This window comes from Euleptes europaea, chromosome 1 (assembly GCF_029931775.1).
Source record: "Euleptes europaea isolate rEulEur1 chromosome 1, rEulEur1.hap1, whole genome shotgun sequence".
NCBI classification, from domain to species: domain Eukaryota; kingdom Metazoa; phylum Chordata; class Lepidosauria; order Squamata; family Sphaerodactylidae; genus Euleptes; species Euleptes europaea.
In genome coordinates, this window is record NC_079312.1 from 97,006,189 (window position 1) to 97,026,947 (window position 20,759).

Here is a 20,759-nt window from a genome sequence, read left to right on the forward strand (position 1 = left end):
GTACTTGCCAAGTGAAGTATTGAATGCACAGTACACAGCACACTTATCATCCAGCTACATTTCTTTCTGATTTGCATCTTGCCCAAATTCTTCCTTTTTCCTCTATTCTTAACTCTGTTGCCTCCCCGCATCTCATTTTGCCCTGGCTTCTCCTTTATCATGTTCCATTGACTGGCTTCTGATTTCTTATGACATCCAGTTCAAGTTACTACTTTTGTCTTTAAATATATTCATTTTTTGCCTCTTTATCCTTTTCCCTTTATTTGCTTGCTTGTCATCTTTGTTCTGTCAAGGCTTTTCCTTGGCTAGACCTTCAGGTCACTTCTATCTCACGCCCTGTCCTTTCTCTTTTGGTGCCCCTTTCTCAGTATTTCATTGCCTTCTCATATCCACATTTTCCCTTTCTGGCAAGTCTTTAAATAGCTCCTGAAAAATCTTATCTACTGTTCTGTGATTCTGAGGTCTAATCTTTCCCTTTTATAACCTTTCCCTTGCAGCCTTATGTTTCTTTAGAGTATAAGCTTACAGCGCAGCAGGTTTCTTTTTTTTTAATTGTTACTGTTCATCTTATTTTAAGATGCTTATTTTCCCAGAATCATTAGTGCACTTAGAAACTATACTTTCTCCTCAGACTTAAGTTTCTTCTACAGCAGATAGCTGAAAATATCCTTCAAACTGTTTTGCTCACACATTGTGGAATGTTGCCTTCTCTTTCAGGCAAGACTACAACTACTGGATTCAACCCACTACGTAGTATGTTTCACCTTTCCTACCACCTTCATTTCTTTCATATGATTCACTTACTGTTGAGTGTTATCCATTAATTCCACTAATTGCAGATCTAACGAACACAAATACTGGCAATTCCTTGGCTAGAGTTCAAAAAAAAATTTTTCCTCCTTAAAAAGCACATAATTGTAGGATAAGCAGTTTTAAAAAATCCTTCCCACTGTGTTTTCCCAACCTGAAACAGCTCGGCAGCATTGCTGCTGGGGCAAATATACTGGCACTCTTGTCCCAGGGCCAAGAAGTAGTTCTGCAGTGTCAAAGTCAGGAAAGTAGTGTGTAAAAGTTCAAAAATCTTCTCTCACTCCCCTCCATGCCCTGTTCATCTCTAATTCAATTTTAATGCTTCAGATTCCTAGATAGGACTGCTAGTGCTGAATGTACTTTAGCCAAGCCTTGTAAAAGATGCAGGTATGGCTTATGTATGTATTCTAAAGAACTGCTGCTCTGGTAAGCAAACTGGGTGCTTAAATACATCCTGTTAAATTGCATCAGAATCTCCTTAATATTTCAAGTCTGTTGCTGTTTAACTTTACCATATTTAAATTAGTCATAACATTTAGATACAGAAGATCTTAACTTAGAAATTTTATGTGCCATCTCTCCAGAGACCTGCTGAAGGCAGCATCAAAATCTTCCTGAAATTCCTGGTAAACTGTTCTATAATTCAAATTGTACTGAGATCCAGCATGTTGTAATGATTAGAATGTTGGCTTAGCTTCTGGCAGATCAAGATAATTCATACCATAGTATTCACTATTACTATGTATGGGTGTGAAATTTGGACAGTGAAGAAAGCAGACAAGAAGAAATGTGAATCATTTGAAATATGGTGTTGGAAGAGAGTTTTAGGGATACCGTGGACCACCAAAAAGATGAATAAGAAGGTTCTAGATCAAATCATGCCTGAACTCTCCCTAGAGGCAAAAATGACTAATTGTACTATTGTCTTTTCCAGTGACTTGTGTTCTTATAACGTGAACAATGTGAGGAAAAGCTGAAAGCAGCAGGAAAAGAGGAAAATCCAACATGAGATGTATTGGCTCTTATAAAGAAGCCATTGCACTCAGTTCACAAGATCTGAGCGAGGCTGTTCAGGACAGGATGCTTTGGAGGTCATTAATTTGTAGGGTTGCCTTAAATCAGAAGGGATTTGACAGTTAACATGCACATTTGAAAGATGTAGGTTTTCTATGTAACTCAGTCCCACACAGTGTCTCATTTACTTCACATCATTTAAAAACCATAATGCTATAGTTATCCATCATTGTATTGTCACAACAAATCTGTAACACTGTAGTCTACTATCCCCATATTACACTGGAGTGGATTATGACCACACTGTACCCAGGGAATTAAGGACTTTTATTAGTGCTAGGTTTTTAGAATTTTGTGTCAACTGAGAACATAATTATCTAGAAGAGTTGTTATATTTTGATCAAGATTTACACGTCCAATTAAGCAGACTACAGCAGGCTCAAGAATGTGACTACCCAGCTTGAGTTAGATTGCCATTCGTGCCGTATCTACACGTTTCAACACAGGTCCGAAAGTGATAGATCAAAACAAAACGGGAATCCAGTGGTACCAACAAACATTTATTCCAATATAAGCGTCCGTAAACCAGCCCTTACTTAATCAGATAGTTTTTAAGGTGCCACTGGGCTTCGGTTTATTTGGCTGCTACAGACCAACCCGGATTATAACAATTCTCTATTAAATTCTTTAAGAAGAACAGTCACTAGGGTTGCCAGGTCCCTCTTCGCCACCGGCGGGAGGTTTTTGGGGTGGAGCCTGAGGAGGGAGGGGTTTGGGGGAGGGGAGGGACTTCAATGCCATAGAGTCCAATTGCCAAAGCGGCCATTTTCTCCAGGCGAACTGATCTCTATCGGCTGGAGATCAGTTGTAATAGCAGTTCTCCAGCTAGTACCTGGAGGTTGGCAACCCTAACAGTCTCCTACACGCGACACATATTTTCAAGTCGCAGTTTGTCAGGAGCAGACCATGAAGACGGTTCATGGTTTCGCTCCCAGGTGTTGTTTTGCAGTTCTCTCCAAGGCCAGATTAGATCACCGCCCCGTGTTTTGACTTCACAGATTCCTTCAGCGTGGGAATTGCCACGTACTCCTTCCTGCCACTGGGAGGGGGGTTGCCAGGGTTACTGGTTATTGCTTTGTATATATGCCAAATGCTTTCCCTTATTAGCCCCTCACTAGTAGAATCTTGAACATGACTTCTGTAACCTGTCGCGCTTAATCATTAAAACGGCTTTCGTGAACTTGCCGTCAGCTGGAGTCTGTTTCTGGGTTTGCCGCAGGACTAGCGCTCACACGGATAGCAAAACAGCGTCACAGCAGAAGATAAAAAAAAAGGCATTCCGAGCGAACTTATTCGGCTAGCGTTGTCCGTGTGTGAACCGCAGTCCGAAAACCACACAAGAGACCCACCGCAACGCAGAGGCCCATCCAGCTCCAGCCACCTCCAGCGTCCCTAAAACGAGCACCCGCGGGAAACCAGAGGCGCTCCACGCCCTTCCCTACAATGGCGGTTCCCGCCTCAGAGCGGAAGCCTGGAATCTCTCCTTATGCCTCAATCCTTCCGGTCGCCACCGCCGCTCTAGGAAAGGAGCCGGAACTCCGGATGCGGAACACGCCGGCGAAGGCTGAGGGGCAGCGCGGGGTGGCGAGCGTTGGGTTTCCGCGCAGGCGCTTTGGGAGGGGCCCTGGCGTCGGGGGTCCGCGAGCGGAGGTGGGAGCTTTGGCGGGAGGGGTCGGGAGCGATTCGGGTGGTGGGAAGTACGAGCCGGCGGGCGCGGGGGGCCAGGAAGACGCGAGGCAGTGGCAGGGGTCGGGCTTGGGAGGGCTGGGCAGTGGAGACCTGTGGGCTCGGCCCCCCGAAAGGGAAAGCGGCCTGCCTCTGGGTCGAATTTGAGGCTTTGACGTGACGTGAAGGGCAGAGCCGGTAGTGTAGCCGTCTGGAGTGCGGAACAAGACCGGAGACTGAGCCACTATGCTGCTGTGCGGCGGTTACTGTTTTGTTGAGTGTTGCAGACGAAGCTTAGGGCCAACCCCCCTTTCAGGCAACTTCTTGAAAAGCACAACTTGGTACTAAATTGTTGCAGACAATCTCCCAGCAATTTCCCCCCCTTGGAAGGTGCTTCCAAGTGCTTACAGGGACTTTTAATGGCTGTTTTTTCTCCTTAGTCAGTCCTTCTGTAGATGTCCTGCTGTGTGGACTGTGGTCACATGATACTACCTGTGACCTCGCCAAGAATAAATATGCATCTCCTTCCCTCTGTAAGTGTGCAGTTGTGTGCACCTTACGCTTTTTTATGAGCCCGAGAATTTAGGCCCTCCCCCCCCCCACGAGAAACTGTGTGGTCTTCTTTTAATAAAATGAAGACCACTTCCATCCTTCCGAGGTCGGTAAAATGAGGACCCAGCTTGCTGGGGGTAAAGGGAAGATGGCTGGGGAAGGCTCTGGCAAACCACCCCGTAAACAAAGTCTGCCTAGTAAAAGTTGGGATGTGATGTCACCCCATAGGTCAGGAATGACCGGGTGCTCACACAGGGGACCTGTACCTTTTACCTACTGCATAGGCATTTCTCAAGAATGCTTCGGTTGTAGAATTTCTGTCGCAGGATAGGGGCTCACAGTATATTGCTTCTGCTGCCTTCTGTCACACCTGCATCATTTTGAGTCACCAAAAAATGTTCCATTACTTCCTGGGAAATCTCTGAATATCTGTGGTAGTCACATCTATTTGTTTGATTCATCATGACAGAGACTCACTAGTTTTAGTAATCCTTACAGTGGATCTAAAATTAGATAGGATTTTTTTAATCAGCCGGTTCTAGCAATGTATACAAATGAAGACAGAATGCTGATCTCTTATTCCTTTTTTGCAGCACACAGCAACATAGTCCTGTAGCTTCCTGTAAAATCAGAAAATAAACCTTAGTAATGTGTCTAGAAAGGTACAAATGTCTTTGTTTGGTGTTTCTCACCAAAATGCCAACCAGCCTCATTGTTAGTTGATGTATTCTTGATTGGAACATAAAAGTATAACTATTTTAACAGATTTTTGGCTGTCATTGTCCACATATCCGAATCATCTGAAAACACAAAGCACCGATAAGCCTAGTTAGATCTGTGTCCATCAACTCTTAAACCCAAAGCCTACAGCCAAGGGAATGCAGAGTTGTGTAATGTTCCATACAAACTCAATGAGCTTTGCCCCAACCCAAGGGTGTGAAATGGAGATCTCCAAATCAAACTGGAAGCCTGTATGTGTCTTTAGAAAATACACACTGTTGCTGTTACTATCATTTCTTGGGAGAATGATATGGGATATGAGTTGGTGATTATACTTAACTTCCATTTTGGCTATATATTTGGCCAATGTGTAATCAAACAAGTTCTACTGTGAAGTTCCCTGAATGTCTGCAGAAGGCCAGTTTCACTATCCTCTGATCACACGTTATATGATTATGTGCTTATGCTTTTAGGTTGTAACAAAATCATATTTTGAACTAAAGGTCTCTCGGGCATGCATTGCAAAGGCTTTCTTGAATGTAATCCCATTGAAATTATGTTAAGTTTTGCCCACTTGACTACTTTCAGCATGTATACGGTATATCAAAATAATAATAGTTCTAATTATAGTGGTCTGTATAATCTAAGAAATATATTCATCTTTAGGAGGGACTTGAAATGTCTTCAGAGGACAAAGAAGCACAGGAGGATGAGCTTCTTGCTTTGGCAAGTATTTATGATGAAGATGAATTCAAGAGAGCAGTGTCTGTACAGGGAGGAGAAATGAGAATCTCTGTGGACCTGCCACCAAACTTCAGTATATTTGTGACTGGTGAGTCCAGCCTTTTTTTTTTTTGGCATTTGCCATCTTGAAATTACATAAGGAGTAAGTCCCTTTTAACTCAGTGGAGTTCTGAGTATACATGTTTTGGATTACACTGAAATTTTCTGCATTTGTTTCTAAATGACCTTCACAGTGTGTGCTTCCTGCACAAGTTCCTATTATTTTGAAAATAATACAGATGAAAAATCCGAGTAAGCTCTGTTTGTGTTAAAGGGATGATGGGATGATGGGATGAGATACAATGCAGAAGGTTCAGAAATCTCAGAAGGAGTTTTAAAATGTCACTTGATCCTGAAGTGTCACATCACTGTGACAGAATGGCTTGTGCCTAGAGTAGGCCTGTGTGACATAGGTGAGAGGTAATGCATACAGTTCCGATGACACTGGAATCTGTCTAGTGTGAAGATTTGTGTGCTGACAAAGGAGGCAGAAACTTCATTAGAACATCATGCATGTGAACAGGCACCAGCCCTCATTCTAGGCCCATGCCCTTGTCCCTGTCCATTTTCTTTGCCACTGATATTGTTCTTCGTTGTCAGTCTTCTGTGCAGCCCCACATATGGGACTGCTCATGTGCAGGCCTGCCTCTCGGTAGCAGATTTTTGTAGCCTCCTGGATACAGAGGGGGTGCCCTTCCCCTCAGGAAATAGCGATGGTTTCTTCCCGCCTAAACCATCACATGACCCGAGGGGGGGCTCCCCCTCTCCCTCAGTTCCTTTTCTGCCACCTCAGGGTGTAGAAAGGTTCTTTGTTCCTCTGGATAGTTTTCTTAAATGCTTAAAGAACAAGATAAAGAGTCATCAAGTTACTATTCAAGTTGAAAGAATATTTTGTTGGGACTCTGAAGTAGCTTTTGCTGACCTAGGCCCTCTTGCGACCTGCTTGCGGTAGAGCCGCTATGGCTGCCCTTCTAAGGACACTTTCCTGAGAGTAAGAGTAGAGAAGTTGGACAGAGAGAACTTTTTCTCACTGCCCTATAATATTACAATTTGTGGGCACCTAATGAAGTTGTTGGTAATAAATTACGGATCAACAAAATGAAGTGCTTTGTTACTTGGAATATTCCTGCCCTGATCTAGCCACAGTGATCCATGCAATGGTCACCTCTAGGCTGGATCACCATAATTCATTCTATGTAAGACTGCCCTCCAGACTGATCTAGAAGCTCCAGCTGGTACAGAATACTGTGGCAAGACTCCTTACCGGGACCTCACTGCAGGAACATATACAGCCAGTGCTTCGTCAACTGCACTGGCTCCAGCTGGAATATTGGATCAAGTTCAAGGTGCTGTTTTTGACCTTTAAAGCCTTACACGGTCTGGGACCCTTGTATCTTTGGGACCGCCTCTTCTGGTACACCCCCCCCCCCAAGAATGTAATAACTTACTGGTGGTGCAGCTGTCCTCGACAAGAGACATGACCTTTTTGGCCCTGGCTCTGGCCTGGTGGAACTCCCTCCCTAGTAACATCAGAGCTCTGCGGGACCTTAAAGAGTTCTGCAGGGCTTGTATGACAGTTGTTCCACTAGGCCTACAACTGAGGACAGCCGCGGACGTCATCTGTGCTGGCCTCCCTACCTCCCCCCCTTTTTATTCTAGCTAAGCTTATGATCTGTGGGAGGGAATGTCTGGCTGCAATTCTTTGTAGCAGTAACTATTTTCCATTGAGTCATCTGATGTTTTAATATGACTATTTATGCTTGATTTTATTGATTTTATTGTTTTAATAAATACGTATTATTATTGTGCCTGTAGGCTGGTTTTAATGTTGCTACCCACCCTGAGCCTGGCCCCAGCTGGGGAGGGTGGGATAGAAATTGAGGATAATAAATAAAATAAAAAATAAATAAGATTATGAAATTAATTGCTACAGGATATAATATATAATGAAAGCCACTGGTTTAAGTTGGCTTTAAAAGGGACTTAGATTAATTTTTGGAAGGGAGGTCCATCAATGGCTCTTAGCCATGATGATTAAATGAAACCTTGATATTCAGAAGCAATAATTCTCCAGTTATCAGTGCTGGATGGTGACAACAGGGGAGAGGCTTTGGCTTCCATGCCCTGCCTTCTTTAGGCACCTGGTTGGTCATTGTATGAAAAAGGATATTGCATTAGTTGGACCAATGGTCTGATCCAGCACGGCTGTTTTCATGTTCTTATCAAATTTGTTTTGTTTTGTTTCAGGCAGTCCTTTAGAGAATCTTCCGAATGGCAAATTTGAATGCACAGTTTGCTCCTTGCCTCCAATTGTTCTGAATTTTGAGTTCCCAGCAGAATATCCATCAACCTCCCCACCTGTCTTCACTCTCAGTAGCAAATGGCTCTCCCAAGGACAGGTTTGCCATTAATATTTAATTTTTTGTATTCAGGCTAGTAAAAAGATGCTTAGTGATGACGAACTTTCTGGTTGTTGTAGGTGCAGCCATAGAAAGACTACACACAAGAAGTCTAGATTCCACTAGTATAATTTGCCTTGTTTGTGCTGGAAGATTGTAGTTTTTTGTACTTAAGTGACTAGTTTTGCTGAAATGAGCGGGATTTAAGTCCAAGTAAATATGCTTTGGAAAAGGGTATTGCCACAAATATGGCCAGGAATATAGGGGGACAGTTGCTAGATAAAGAGATCATGGAGGAGGTTTCTGCTCACCAGAAACAGAGCTGGCCTAGTGTCTCAGCAAAATATGCAAAAACTGGAGTCGAGACCTATGATAGAATAGCCTTGGAGAGGGGTGAGAAACAAGAAGCAAAAGAGGAGCACAGTAATATGGCCTTTTGTAGATTAGAAGCTGTCTAACTTGTATAAATAGATATTTTGTGTTGCGGCCCTGGTTCAGAAGAGTCTGAGAATGGGAGGAGTCACTCACAAGAGTGAAGATATAGTTCAAAGATGGGGTTGAGAGTTGACAGATATTCCTTTGTGTGGGGAATTTGTAATCACTATTTTTAAATACACTTTGTTATGATAAAAAGTAGCAAGAATGAACTAACAGTTTTTTGGCCTTGGCCTGGTGGAACTCTTTATTTAGTGAGACCAGGGCCCTGCAGGTCCTGCAGGTCCTGGTGCAGTTCGGCAGGGCCTCCAAGACTGAGATGTTCCGACAGGCCTATGATTGAGGACAGCAACAATTTCCCATTGTAGCTGGCCTCCCTGTCCTTTTCCTTCCCTTCATCTGGGTTGATTGGTGGGGCCCTTGACAGCTCTTTCCCAGGCTAGCCACAGACCTGTGTTCTGATGAACAGGCACCAATTAGATTGTACTGGTTGAGACGTGATGGTTTAAAATTTTATAGATTTTAGATTTATAGGCACCAGCCAGACGGCTGGGCACTAAAACAATAAAATAATAGTCTAAAAAAAGGCAAAGGGCTAAAATAAAAGTAGAGTAAATGCTCTGCAGAACAGAGCCCTATTGCAACGCTGCTGTCCTAAAATTTTATATACTTTGTATTACATTCATGATTGTGTAATGTTTTAGTGGATGTTAGCCACTCTGAGCCCAACCTTGGTTGGGATAGAGAGCAGGATATAAGCCAAATAAATAAATACATCTATTTTAAGAAGATACTCAAGTATAGATAATAGAAATCATAGAAACAGAGTTGGAAGGGATCTCCAGGGTCATCTAGCCCAACCCCCTTCACAATGCAGGAAATTCACAACTGCTCCCCCCCACACCACCAGTGACCCCTGCTCCATACCCAGGAGATGTTAAAAAACCCTCAGGATCCCTGGCCAATCTGGCCTGGAGGAAAATTGCTCCTGACCCCAAAGTTGTGACCGGCATTACCCTGTGCATGTAAGAACGGATCATGAGAACCAAGCACTGACATAACCCTTCCTGCCCTCCCTCTCATGATCTCCCTAAGTTCACAAAATCAGCATGGCTGTCAGATGGCCAACTAGCCTCTGCTTAAAAACCTCCAAAAAAGGAGAACCCACCATCTCCTGAGGAAGCCTGTTCCACTGAGGAACTGCTCTAACTGTCAGGAAGTTCTTCCTAATGTTTAGCTGAAAATTATTTTGATTTACATTCAACCTGTTGGTTCTGTTCCGACCTGCTGGGGCAACAGAAATCAACCTGGTTCACCAAATTAGTGTCGGCCGCTCATGTGTTCCTACACATGAGGAATCAAACCCATCTGAATCCAGCCTGATCGGAGTCATCCACAACAGCATACGAGAAGCATTCCTGTTTCTTTTGAGACGTATATATAGCAGCAGCCTTGTTTTAATTACGCCCTTATTTTGAAATCTGATACTTTCTTAAATGGTAACAGTTTGACACGGATTGCCCATGGAGTTGTAAACGTTGGTGTCCTTCAATTAATACTCTTCTCTTCTGTCTCTCACCTAGCTCACTGCACTTTGCAGGCACTTAGACAATTTATGGGAAGAAAATCGAGGTTGTGTGGTCTTGTTTGCTTGGATGCAGTTTCTCAAGGAAGAAACACTTGGGTATCTGAACATCACCTCCCCATACGAGCCAAAGTTATGTTTACAAGGACAAAAGCAAAACAGACCCCATAAAGAAGAAGCTTGTTGCGCCGTCGCAGGTGCTGCAGCAGCACAGGAAGAAACCCTTGATCCAAGAGCTACACAGGATGTTGATTCTCTGTCCAGCCTGATTAGAGAAATCCTAGATTTTGATCAGACCCAAAAAGAAAAGTGCTTTAATAGTAAAATGTACTTGTGTAATATCTGCTTTTCTGAAAAGCTGGGAAGTGAATGTATGCACTTCATGGACTGTATGCATGTGTATTGCAAAGTCTGCTTAAAGGACTACTTTGAAATTCAGATCAGAGATGGGCAGGTCCATTGCCTGAATTGTCCAGAACCAGAATGTTCTTCTGTTGCTACTCCAGGGCAGGTAACATTCTGTTAAAGGGTAATCTATGAAAAAGAAATAAATGTTGGTGTCTTTGAGCTTTGTCTGTGACCTAATATCTGCTGGCACACCAAGAAGGACTATAACAGATGAGATCTGGCAACAGATCTACATGTACTGTTATTATGTCCTTCTGTAGTTATTGGATAGATGGGTTCAGTTGAAGTATATGGGAAATTGAAGAAGTGAGCTGTGATTCACGAAAGCTCATACCCTGCCAGAAATTTTGTTAGTCTTTAAGGTGCTACTGGACTCTTGCTCTATTCTACTGCTATATGGGAAACTGGAAGACTGTGCTGCTGGGAGCTTACTTTTGTATTGTCTGGGCCAGTGCTGGTCCTTAGTCATCTTGAGCACATGTACAAATACGCAGTATTCTACAATGACCAATAATAACAAAATACAGTTGGGGGCAAATATCCCTAGTTGGAATTTTTGCAGTAAGGCATCAATAACTTTGCACGTTTTTTTTTGGTCTCAGTCATTAGACTGTGAAATCTTTCTAGAATTCAGAATAGCCATTGCTAGCTTTCCCTTTTTAAAGGATCAAAATTCACTTATAGTATACTGATACCCTGTTCTTTTAGGTGAAAGAGTTGGTTGGAGAGCAGCTGTTTGCACGTTATGACCGCCTGCTGCTTCAGTCCAGCTTGGATTTGATGGCAGATGTGGTGAATTGCCCACGCCTCCGTTGCCAAACGCCGGTGATGCAGGAACCATGCTGTAGCATGGCCATCTGTTCCAGGTGCAAACATGCCTTCTGTATCATGTGTCTGAAGGCTTATCATGGTGTCTCTCCATGTAAAGTCTCTATAGGTGAGTTAAATGCAAGAACAAGACCTTTCACTCTGGAATATTTGAATGATGAATGCTTTAGCTCAGGCTAAAGTTGAAGTATAACTTACTGTTCTCCAAAAATGCAGCTAATTTGATAACTCTTGTTTTCATGTTTTCCACTCACCCTTCCTGTCTCCTTTCTTTCCGTGAGCTGTTCAGTCCCAACAGGAAGGAAGTAGTGCTTACAAAATGTGGAGCAAAAAACACAGTTCGGGTAAAAAAATAGTGGAGCCGATAACCTCAGAGTTATGTTACATAAAATAATTTTGCTACAGTGTATGCACTTAGCTAATTGCTTACATTGGTAATTTTTATTTCTAGGGAAAAGGTAGAAAATGTTCTGTCTTGAATTACTACATATCTACTAGTGATTGTTTTGTATAGGATGATTGTTTCATATTCATGCTTCACTGTCCATGGCATTTGTTTGAGGTGTAGCTAAGCATGTTTGTGTGAAGGCTTGAAAAACTTACAGTAAACAATGTTCTGTTTGTCCCTCTGCTTTCCTTAGAGAAATTAATAGATTTGGAGACTGACTACCTTGAAGCAGATGATGCCAGAAGAAAGTTTTTAGAGCAACGCTATGGCAAAAGGGTGATTCAAAAGGCACTGGAGGAAAGGGGAAGTAGAGAATGGCTGGATAAGAATTCCAAACTATGTCCCTCCTGTGAGACTCCTATACAGGTGATATCAGGCCAGAGGAGGAGAACTTGAGTCAAATATATGTTTTCTTGAATAATTTTCTTCCTACATTCAAAGCATTATTTTCCTACTGTTTGATTTTGAAGGTTTAAAGAATTTCTATCTTGCCTTATCTCCTTGAACTCAAGGCACAGCAGCCAAGTCGACAGAACATAAATAAGAGTCTCATTGACAAAATGCACACTTTACCAATTTAAAAGCATTCAGAAATGCACAAGGGTTGCAAAAACAGGCAGGATCAGCAAACTCACTGCCAAATCTTGAAAAATTCACCTTCCAAACATTATCTGGAACAAGTCTGCTTTTTTTTTTAATAATTTTTTATTAGTTTTTTATAATCCAAAGAAAGAAAGAAAAAGAAAAAATATACATGATAAAAGAAAAGAAATAAAAAAGAAATAATACATATAGAGCCTAAGTTTCTGTTGTTACATTATTATACATATAAAGATATATATTACGCCCTAATTCAAAATCCCACCGCCCACCACAGTGCCCATCACCCATGGACTTCCGATGGAGTGTAGTGACTAAAAGAAAAAATCACATTGTTGTACATTAATTAAAATCACATTGTACTATAATTCGTTAACTATATTTTTAAAATCCGTTTTTTGCCAATTTATCCCAATATACACGGCCTTTGACCATATATTTTTAAATTCCTCCATGTCTTTACCATGCAAAGATGCTGTAATTTTGGCCATCTGCATATACATCCATAATTTTTCTCTCCACTCTCTAATTGAAGGTTTATTTGTTTGCTTCCACTTTTTAGCAATTGTAATCCTTGCTGCTGCAAAACTATATTGGCATATGACTCTATCACCTTTATCCAATTCTTTTTTTGGAATACCCAATAAACAAAAAGCGGGATTTCTCTTAATTTTTACTTTAATCAAATTATTAGTCTCATTCATAACTAATTGCCAAAATCTCCTAATTTTTTTACAAAACCACCAAATATGCATAAATGTACCTGTATCAGTACCACATTTCCAGCAAAACGCTTTATCATCTTTTTTCATTTTACTTAATAGGACCGGAGTTATGTACCATCTATAAAACATTTTATATAAATTTTCTCTTATTTCATTCGAAATAGTAAACCTAAATTCATTTTTCCACAACTTTTCCCAAATTTCCAAATCAATATTATAACCTAAATCGCTCATCCATTTCAACATGACCGGTTTAATCCTTTCTTGTTCTAAATTCAATTTTATACGTACTTTATAAATCCTTCTGATCAATCCTTTATTACCTTTTAGTAATATTGTCTCAAAGTTAGATTTGGTATGGTTAAATCCCAACCTACTATCTTTAATAAAAACATCATTTAATTTATAATACATAAACCAGTCTTTTATTTGAAGTTCTTCCCGTGTTTTCAATATCCATGTCCCATCTCTATAATCTATCAATTCTCTATAATTGTCACAGTCCAAATTTAGATGTGCACCTCTTCGCATAAATGCTTCCATAGGATTTATCAACCCAGGAGTTTTACTTTCTAAAGCATCTTTATATTTATTCCATATTTGTAATAAATTTTTCCTGATAATGTGACAATTACATTCTTTATTCACTTTCTGTTTCTCATACCATAAATAAGCATGCCACCCGAATCGCAACTTGTATCCTTCTTATTCTAATAACTTTGGATTCTCCAAGAGAATCCAATCCTTAATCCAGGTGAAGCATGCCGCTTGATAATACATTTTTAGATCCGGTAATCCCAGTCCTCCCGTCTCCTTTAGTTCTATTAAATTATTATATGCAATCCTGTGTCTTTCTTTACCCCAAAGAAATCTCATAACATCTTTTTTCCAATCTTCAAATATCTGTACCCCTGTCACTATTGGTAAGTTTTGAAACAGAAAAAGCATTTTGGGTAATAACATCATTTTAATTACTGATATTCTTCCCCAAAGTGATAAAGGAACTTTTTCCCAACTTATCAAATCTTTTTTTATTTGTTGCCATTGATTTACATAATTATCCTGGAATAAATTAAGATTATTATTTGATAACCATATACCCAAATATTTGACTTTATGTTCAATATTGAGTCCCGACTTTTTGATTAATATTTGTTGTTGTGAAAGAGTCATATTTTTAACCAAAATTTTTGTTTTTGCCTTATTAATTTTAAAACCTGAAAGCTTTCCATAAACCTCCAAAATTTTATTCCATCTATCAAACTGTTTGATCGGATCAATCAAAAAACATACTAAATCATCTGCATAAGCTTTAAGTTTATAGTGATTTCTCCCTATTCGTACCCCTACTACATCATTAGATTTTCTAAGGTTATTCAATAAAACCTCTAATACTAAAATAAAAAGTAAAGGGGAAAGAGGACAACCCTGTCTCGTTCCCCTTTGAATTTCAATCTTTGGTGATAATAATCCATTCACAATCAAATTAGCTGTTTGTTGTGTATATATACTTTTAATGGCAGTTTTAAAGCTGTCACCAAAAGCCGTATAATCTAATACCTTAATCATAAACTGCCAATTAACATTATCAAAGGCTTTTTCAGCGTCCAAAAATATTAAAGCTATTGGTGTTGTATCTTGTTCCGCGTATTCTAAAAGATCTATTACCATCCTTACATTTTGACTGATCAATCTTCCTGGTAAAAATCCAGCCTGATCGTCGTGTATTAATTGATTCAGTACTCCTTTTAATCTAGTAGCTAAAATTGCTACAAATAATTTGTAATCAATATTTAACAATGAAATCGGTCTATAATTTTTTACTTCCAATATATCAGAATTTGCCTTTGGTATTAAAGCTATATTTGCTTGCTTCCAAGTTTGAGGGATAATACCTTTTGACATCCCTGAATTCATAACTTCCAAAAGATAAGGGATTAATTGCTCTCTAAATATTTTATAATAATATGCTGTAAAACCATCTGGTCCGGGAGATTTATTCTTTTTACTTTTATTTATAGCCTGCTCCAATTCATCCTTAGTTATTGGAGAATCTAAAAATTCTTTATTTTCTTGTGTTATTTTTCCCCAATCCCATTTGGCAAGATAGGCTTCCATTTCTACCTCTGAAACTAACTTTTTTTTTGTATAAATCTGTATAAAATTTCACAAATGTATCTACTATCTCCTCTTTAACTCTTGTTATCTTGCCCTCCCTTCTAATTTGAGTTATTGGTATTTTTTTATCTTTCTGTTTAATTTGCCAAGCTAACATTTTACCTGGTTTATTAGCATGTTCAAAAAAAGTTATTATACATAACTTTTCTTTCAATCTCTTCGGCAATCAAGAATTCATATTGGTGTTGCCAATTTCTAATCTTATTTTGTTGTTCTTGTTTAGCCCCTTTATCTTGCAATCTACATAGATATCGCTCCGCCTGCTTTATTTCATCTAATATACATTTTTTCTTATTCTCCCTTTCCCTATAATATCTTGTATTTTGTTGAATTAAAAGTCCCCTAATTACTGCTTTACCAGCATCCCAAACTATATCTTCACTGGTGCCTTTGTCTATATTTTCTCTAAAATAATTCGTTATTTCAACCTTCAATTTATCTACTATTTTTTAATTTTTTAAGAGAAAATCATTAATTCTCCAGGGTTTATGACCTCTATTTGCCATTTTGATTTTAACTGTTACCGCATTGTGGTCTGACAACACCCTAGGTAAAATCTCAGAATTTTCTGAGTTCTGTACCAGACCCTTTGACATCCATATCATATCTATCCTGGAATACGTAAGATGTCTCTGTGAAAAAAAAGTGTATCCCTTCTTATTACCATGTGTCAACCTCCAGACATCAAACATATCCCACTGGTCTATAAGAGCATCAAAAATCCCTGGTAATTTTCCTTCATTACTTGCTTTTTTCTTTTTCCCAGATCTATCAACCTTAGGTACCTTAACACCATTAAAGTCCCCCATCCATATCATTTTTTCAGCGGCATATTCAGCTAATAATAATGCTAATTTCTCATAGAATACCTTTTGATTTGTATTAGGTGCATATATTCCCACAAGCAATACCTTTTGAAAACCGCATGTTACTTCCAACAACAAAACTCTTCCCTCTACATCTTGGTAAATAACTTTTGGTTGCAGTAAAACAGGTATATACATAGCTATTCCATTGGTTTTCTTACTCTCATTACAAGCCGTAAATAGAGTACCCAACCTTGCTTGTTCCAACCTAAAAACATCCTTTGGGAGTATATGCGTTTCCTGTAAACAAATAATATTAGCATTAGATTTTCGTAAATGGTGAAATATTTTCCTCCTTTTGTTGGGAGAGTTCAATCCATTAACATTCCAAGATAAAACCTGTAACATATCAAATTTCAGTTAGATCCCATATATTTCCACAATACGTTTTAACATACTTGACTCCTACTACTGCTACCCCCCCTGCCCCCCTTATTCTGTTCAATCTTCAGTCTTCAGTATCATCAATTGGAGAGTCCTCTGATGAAGCTGTTGGCAAATCTCCACCTCCAGAAGCTTCAGATGCCTTTTCTTCTTCTGTGGATTCTCTAGTTGGAGCTTGTTTGGCTGACTTGAGAGGTTTAACCAGTTCTGTATCGTATCTTCTTAGAAACTGGTCTGCCTTATCCACTTCCGTAAATTTAAACCTTTTCGCCTTAAAAATGAAAGATACACCCTGCGGATATTCCCATCTGTATTGGATTCCACTAAGTCTTAAACGCTGGGCGATCTCCATAAAATCCTTCCTTTTCCTCAGCAATCTTGCAGGTATTTCTTTCATCAGTCTCAAAGACTCATCTCCAACTTTCAGTGGTGTTTTGTAATGAGTGTTAAGTATTAAGTCTCTGTGACTTCTGGAAAACAATTGAAGCAGGCAGTCCCTCGGTACTTTATTCCTGGTTGCATATGCTGAGTTTATTCTGTAAGCTGTCACAATCATCCCTGCAATAACCTCTTCAGATTCTTGTAAAAAATCTGCCAAGAGAACCATCAAATATCCACGCAGGTCCCGATCCTCAATTTTCTCTCTCAATCCACGAATACATAGGGAAGATTCTTTTATCTTAAGCTCCATCATCGCCATCTGGTCATTTTGAGTCTCTTGTCTGTCAGCTACAGATGTTATTGACATCTCCAAGGTATCCACCTTCTTCTTAGTTTCTTTAGTTTCCTGTTAATTTTTTTTAAGCTTGGTTTCTACCCTGTCTTGCCTGACAGCCAGGGATGAGGTTGTATCCTGCAAAGCAGCTATTGCAGCTGAATTCTGAGCTATAGTAGCTGTGTTCTGAGACAGCTCCTGTTTCATTTCTGTAACTTCCTGGTGAGTCTTAGTTAGCAGTTCAAAAACAGAAGTCAAAGTCACTTCAGGTTTAGCTTTTAAAGGCATCTTGGCAGCAATAGATGTTGTTGCTATTGGAGAAGTTGTCTGCTTAGCTATTTGAGTTATTTGGGTCACAGAGGACCGTCTGATAGGAGGCTGTACCACCAACTTTGTATCCTTTAAAATGTCCTTGGTATGTTTCTCTTTCTCACCCATTGGTGAGCCAGAAAGACTGAAGTTGCAAGTCTATTGTAATCCAAGGGAAAATAGGGGGGGGGCAGAAAAATTCTTTTATATCATTTCATTCAGATGAAACAAACCAGTTTGGAGAAAACAATCACTATGACCACTGAAAAAATTCTATGCCATGTCACTTGATTGTTCTCCAACTCCTTTCTCTTGTTTCAATGCTCTTGGCTTTCAAAAGAAACTTTTTTAGAGTGCGTCACTCAACTGGCAAAAAGCCAAAAATCAAAAAAGAGCGTAACTGAATTATAGATAGTTCAGAGTTGTCCTTCACAGAAAAAACTGCCACACACCCCAAGTTAGTGATTTTAAAAACCAAAAGAAAAAACTTTATTTATATTCCAAATAAAAGCAAAATCGGGTCCCACCTCGCTCTCTCCTGCCGTCTTCTTTAAGATGGCGCCGGCTCTTCGGTGGAATCCGCCAGAGCGACCGCCGCCGATTTCTCGGCGGTTATCGCTCCCATGGCAGATCCGCCACCGGCACCAGGACTGTATCCCCTCTTGCCCCAAGGGGTGCCGCTTGCCGGCTCTTCCCGGGGCTGATTTTGCGCCCCGCGGCAGCGAACGGCAGGAGTGCGGCTCCGCGCTTGTAACGGGGGGGGGGGGTCGCCCGACCCGGAAGTCTGGAATAAGTCTGCTTTTTACATGCTTTTCTAAATGTAAGAAGTGAAGATGCCCTCCTTGCCCACTCTGGCTAGACATTCTAAAAGGCTGGGGCCAGCCCGGAAGGAGCTTGTGATCTTTCTGTGGTGTACATCCAGTCCTAAGAGAAGGTACCTTAAGGGGGGAGGCTGTCTAAAGGACATAATTGGCACAGGGAAGTATGCTGGCAGATGTAGTTTGATAAATAAGAGGGCCAAAGGTGGTGAAGAGCTTTAAAGATAAATAACTAGCCCTGTCAATTAGGCCTGAAAGCAAATAGATAACCAGTGCAGTCGACGCTGCACTAGATTTACATGTTCCAAGCGGCTGACCCCTGAGAAGAGTCTTGCTGCTGCATTCTGTACCAGCTGGAGCTTCTGAGATGTCTTCAAAAGCAGCCCCATGTAGAACATGTTCCAACAATCTGATCTGAAGGTTTGCTATAGCATGGCAGGGTTGAAATTTGGCCAGTTTACGAGCTAGATATAATTGAAAGAAGGCACGCCTAGCAACAGTACTGACCTTCTTATCCAATAGCAAGGACAGGTCTAGGAACACCCTCAGCTCTTAACTTGATCTGCCATAGAAACCTTAACCCCCCATCTAAGTCTGGTAAATCAACACCAGCCCAACATTCTGCTTTCTCAATCAGCATCACCTCCATCTTGTCTGAACTAAGTGTGAGTACGTTCATTCTCAGCCACTTGATCATAGCCTTTAAGACACAGGCCCAGGAATTTCACAGCTGCCCCCAGAGGCTTGGAGAGTGAGATATAAAGTTGGGTGTCATCGACATATTGGTGACATCCCTCTCCAAAGCTTCTAATGATCTCTGCTGATGCTATTACGTAGAGATTAAAGAGCTTTAGGAATAAAATGGATCTTAGGGATACCCCACACATCAGATTCCAGCTAGCTGGCCGCCTCTTCTGTGGTATCTCTCTTTACTCCCAGCAAGAAATGAGTGAGACCAGTGGATGGTGGTCTCCCACGTCTCTCTCATCCAAAGATTACTTCTTATGAAGGGATTGCCTTGTCCCTTTCACACACACCCCTCCGACTTTACTGATTCTTTGTAGCTTTGGCAGTATGCAGAACAGACAGAGGTTTTGTTAAGTTTCCTATCAAGAGAAGATTTAGTCTGACCACATAGCATTGTAAAAAGCTGTGCAAAGACTCTGAGCAACAAACGGGAGAGATTAGCATTCATGTTAACAGGCCTAGCAAGCGGATCTTGGGGCCTTCAGGAAAGGAACTGTGTCCAGAACAGAAATGTTACAAGCTGAGCAGTACTTGCTGTCTATGACTCACAAAAGATTCATAGGCTTAGATAAATTGACAAAATGCAAGAATGATCTCTGGTGAAATATGGGGAAAGTACCATTCAGTGTCCTTAAACAGCACAGTAGTCCCATCATATTGACTTAGATTATTACAAGCCCTTAGGAAGGCTGGGTGTAATAACCACCTGGATGTAGGTCTTCTGAGGTGTCCAAGATCACAGGGCTGCTCAAAAGATTACTCACGTAGTAGCATGATCACTAGATTGCCACGTTAAGTGCTAACAGGCTACATTTTAGCTTGGTAACATCCCGTTCCACACCAAAGAGGATGAGCCAAAGCCCAAATTCTGTAGAGCTGTGAAGAGTGCTCTGTCCAGAATAGTGTGTGCTAGGAATTCTTTCCAAAATTCAGGGGGAGCTTCTCCCATCTCTCTCTTCCATTGCAAAAAACTGTTCGCCTAAATTAGTGTCCAATTTGGGATTAATTTATCACCCATGTGTGACTGTGTGTATCAAAAATAAAACAACTTGTCCCCCTACAACTTGTCCCCCGCCCCAGGATTCCTGTGAGCAAGTAAATTGCAGATTTCAGTGCTCAGTATAAATGCTAATCTCAAGTTTAGAAGCTATGACTGTTTTATTGCTGCTTTGTTGATTCTTGATGTATTTTTTCTTTCTTTCAAATGTCAGAAGTTGGATGGCTGTAACAAAATGACATGCACTGGCTGCAAGAAGCACTTCTGTTGGATTTGTATGCGTTCTCTGTCAAACACAGATCCATATGGACACTTTAATGATCCAGCCTCCCCATGTTTTGAGCGGTATGTAGTTACACATTACTGAAAGGGAAGTTACTTCCAATTGTGTATTATACCATGTTTACTTGTGTTAACAGACTGATCTCTAGAAGAATTTCAGCACAGTCTTTGTGTGACCTTTAGGAACACCTCAAGATCGTGTCGTAAGGTTTGGATTGTCTTTGGGATGCAATAGAACCACGGGAATAAGTTTGTTGCCCTGACAACTGGAGATCTATTTTTTTTCCAAATAGTAGCTACAATTTTACTGATTGATAATGTGCATTTAGCAAACAGTTTTTCAGGAAATCTCTGGGATGTGCGCGGAATCTTTGGTCACCATGGCTGGCTAATAGCTTGCTGCGGTGTTAACTGTTCAAAGTAACAAGTGT

The 20,759-nt window shown here is 40.6% G+C and overlaps 1 protein-coding gene across 1 annotated transcript; it reads left to right on the plus strand.

Moving 5' to 3' along the window:
* The first annotated feature begins 5,491 nt into the window (after positions 1-5,491).
* RNF14 (ring finger protein 14) lies at positions 5,492-20,413 on the plus strand. The gene is made up of 6 exons (XM_056847785.1): positions 5,492-5,653; positions 7,852-8,003; positions 10,022-10,534; positions 11,140-11,368; positions 11,901-12,073; positions 20,261-20,413. The coding sequence occupies exons 1-6, from the start codon at positions 5,500-5,502 to the stop codon at positions 20,411-20,413; spliced, it is 1,374 nt and encodes a 457-aa protein (XP_056703763.1). The 5' UTR covers positions 5,492-5,499.
* The last annotated feature ends 346 nt before the right edge of the window (positions 20,414-20,759 follow it).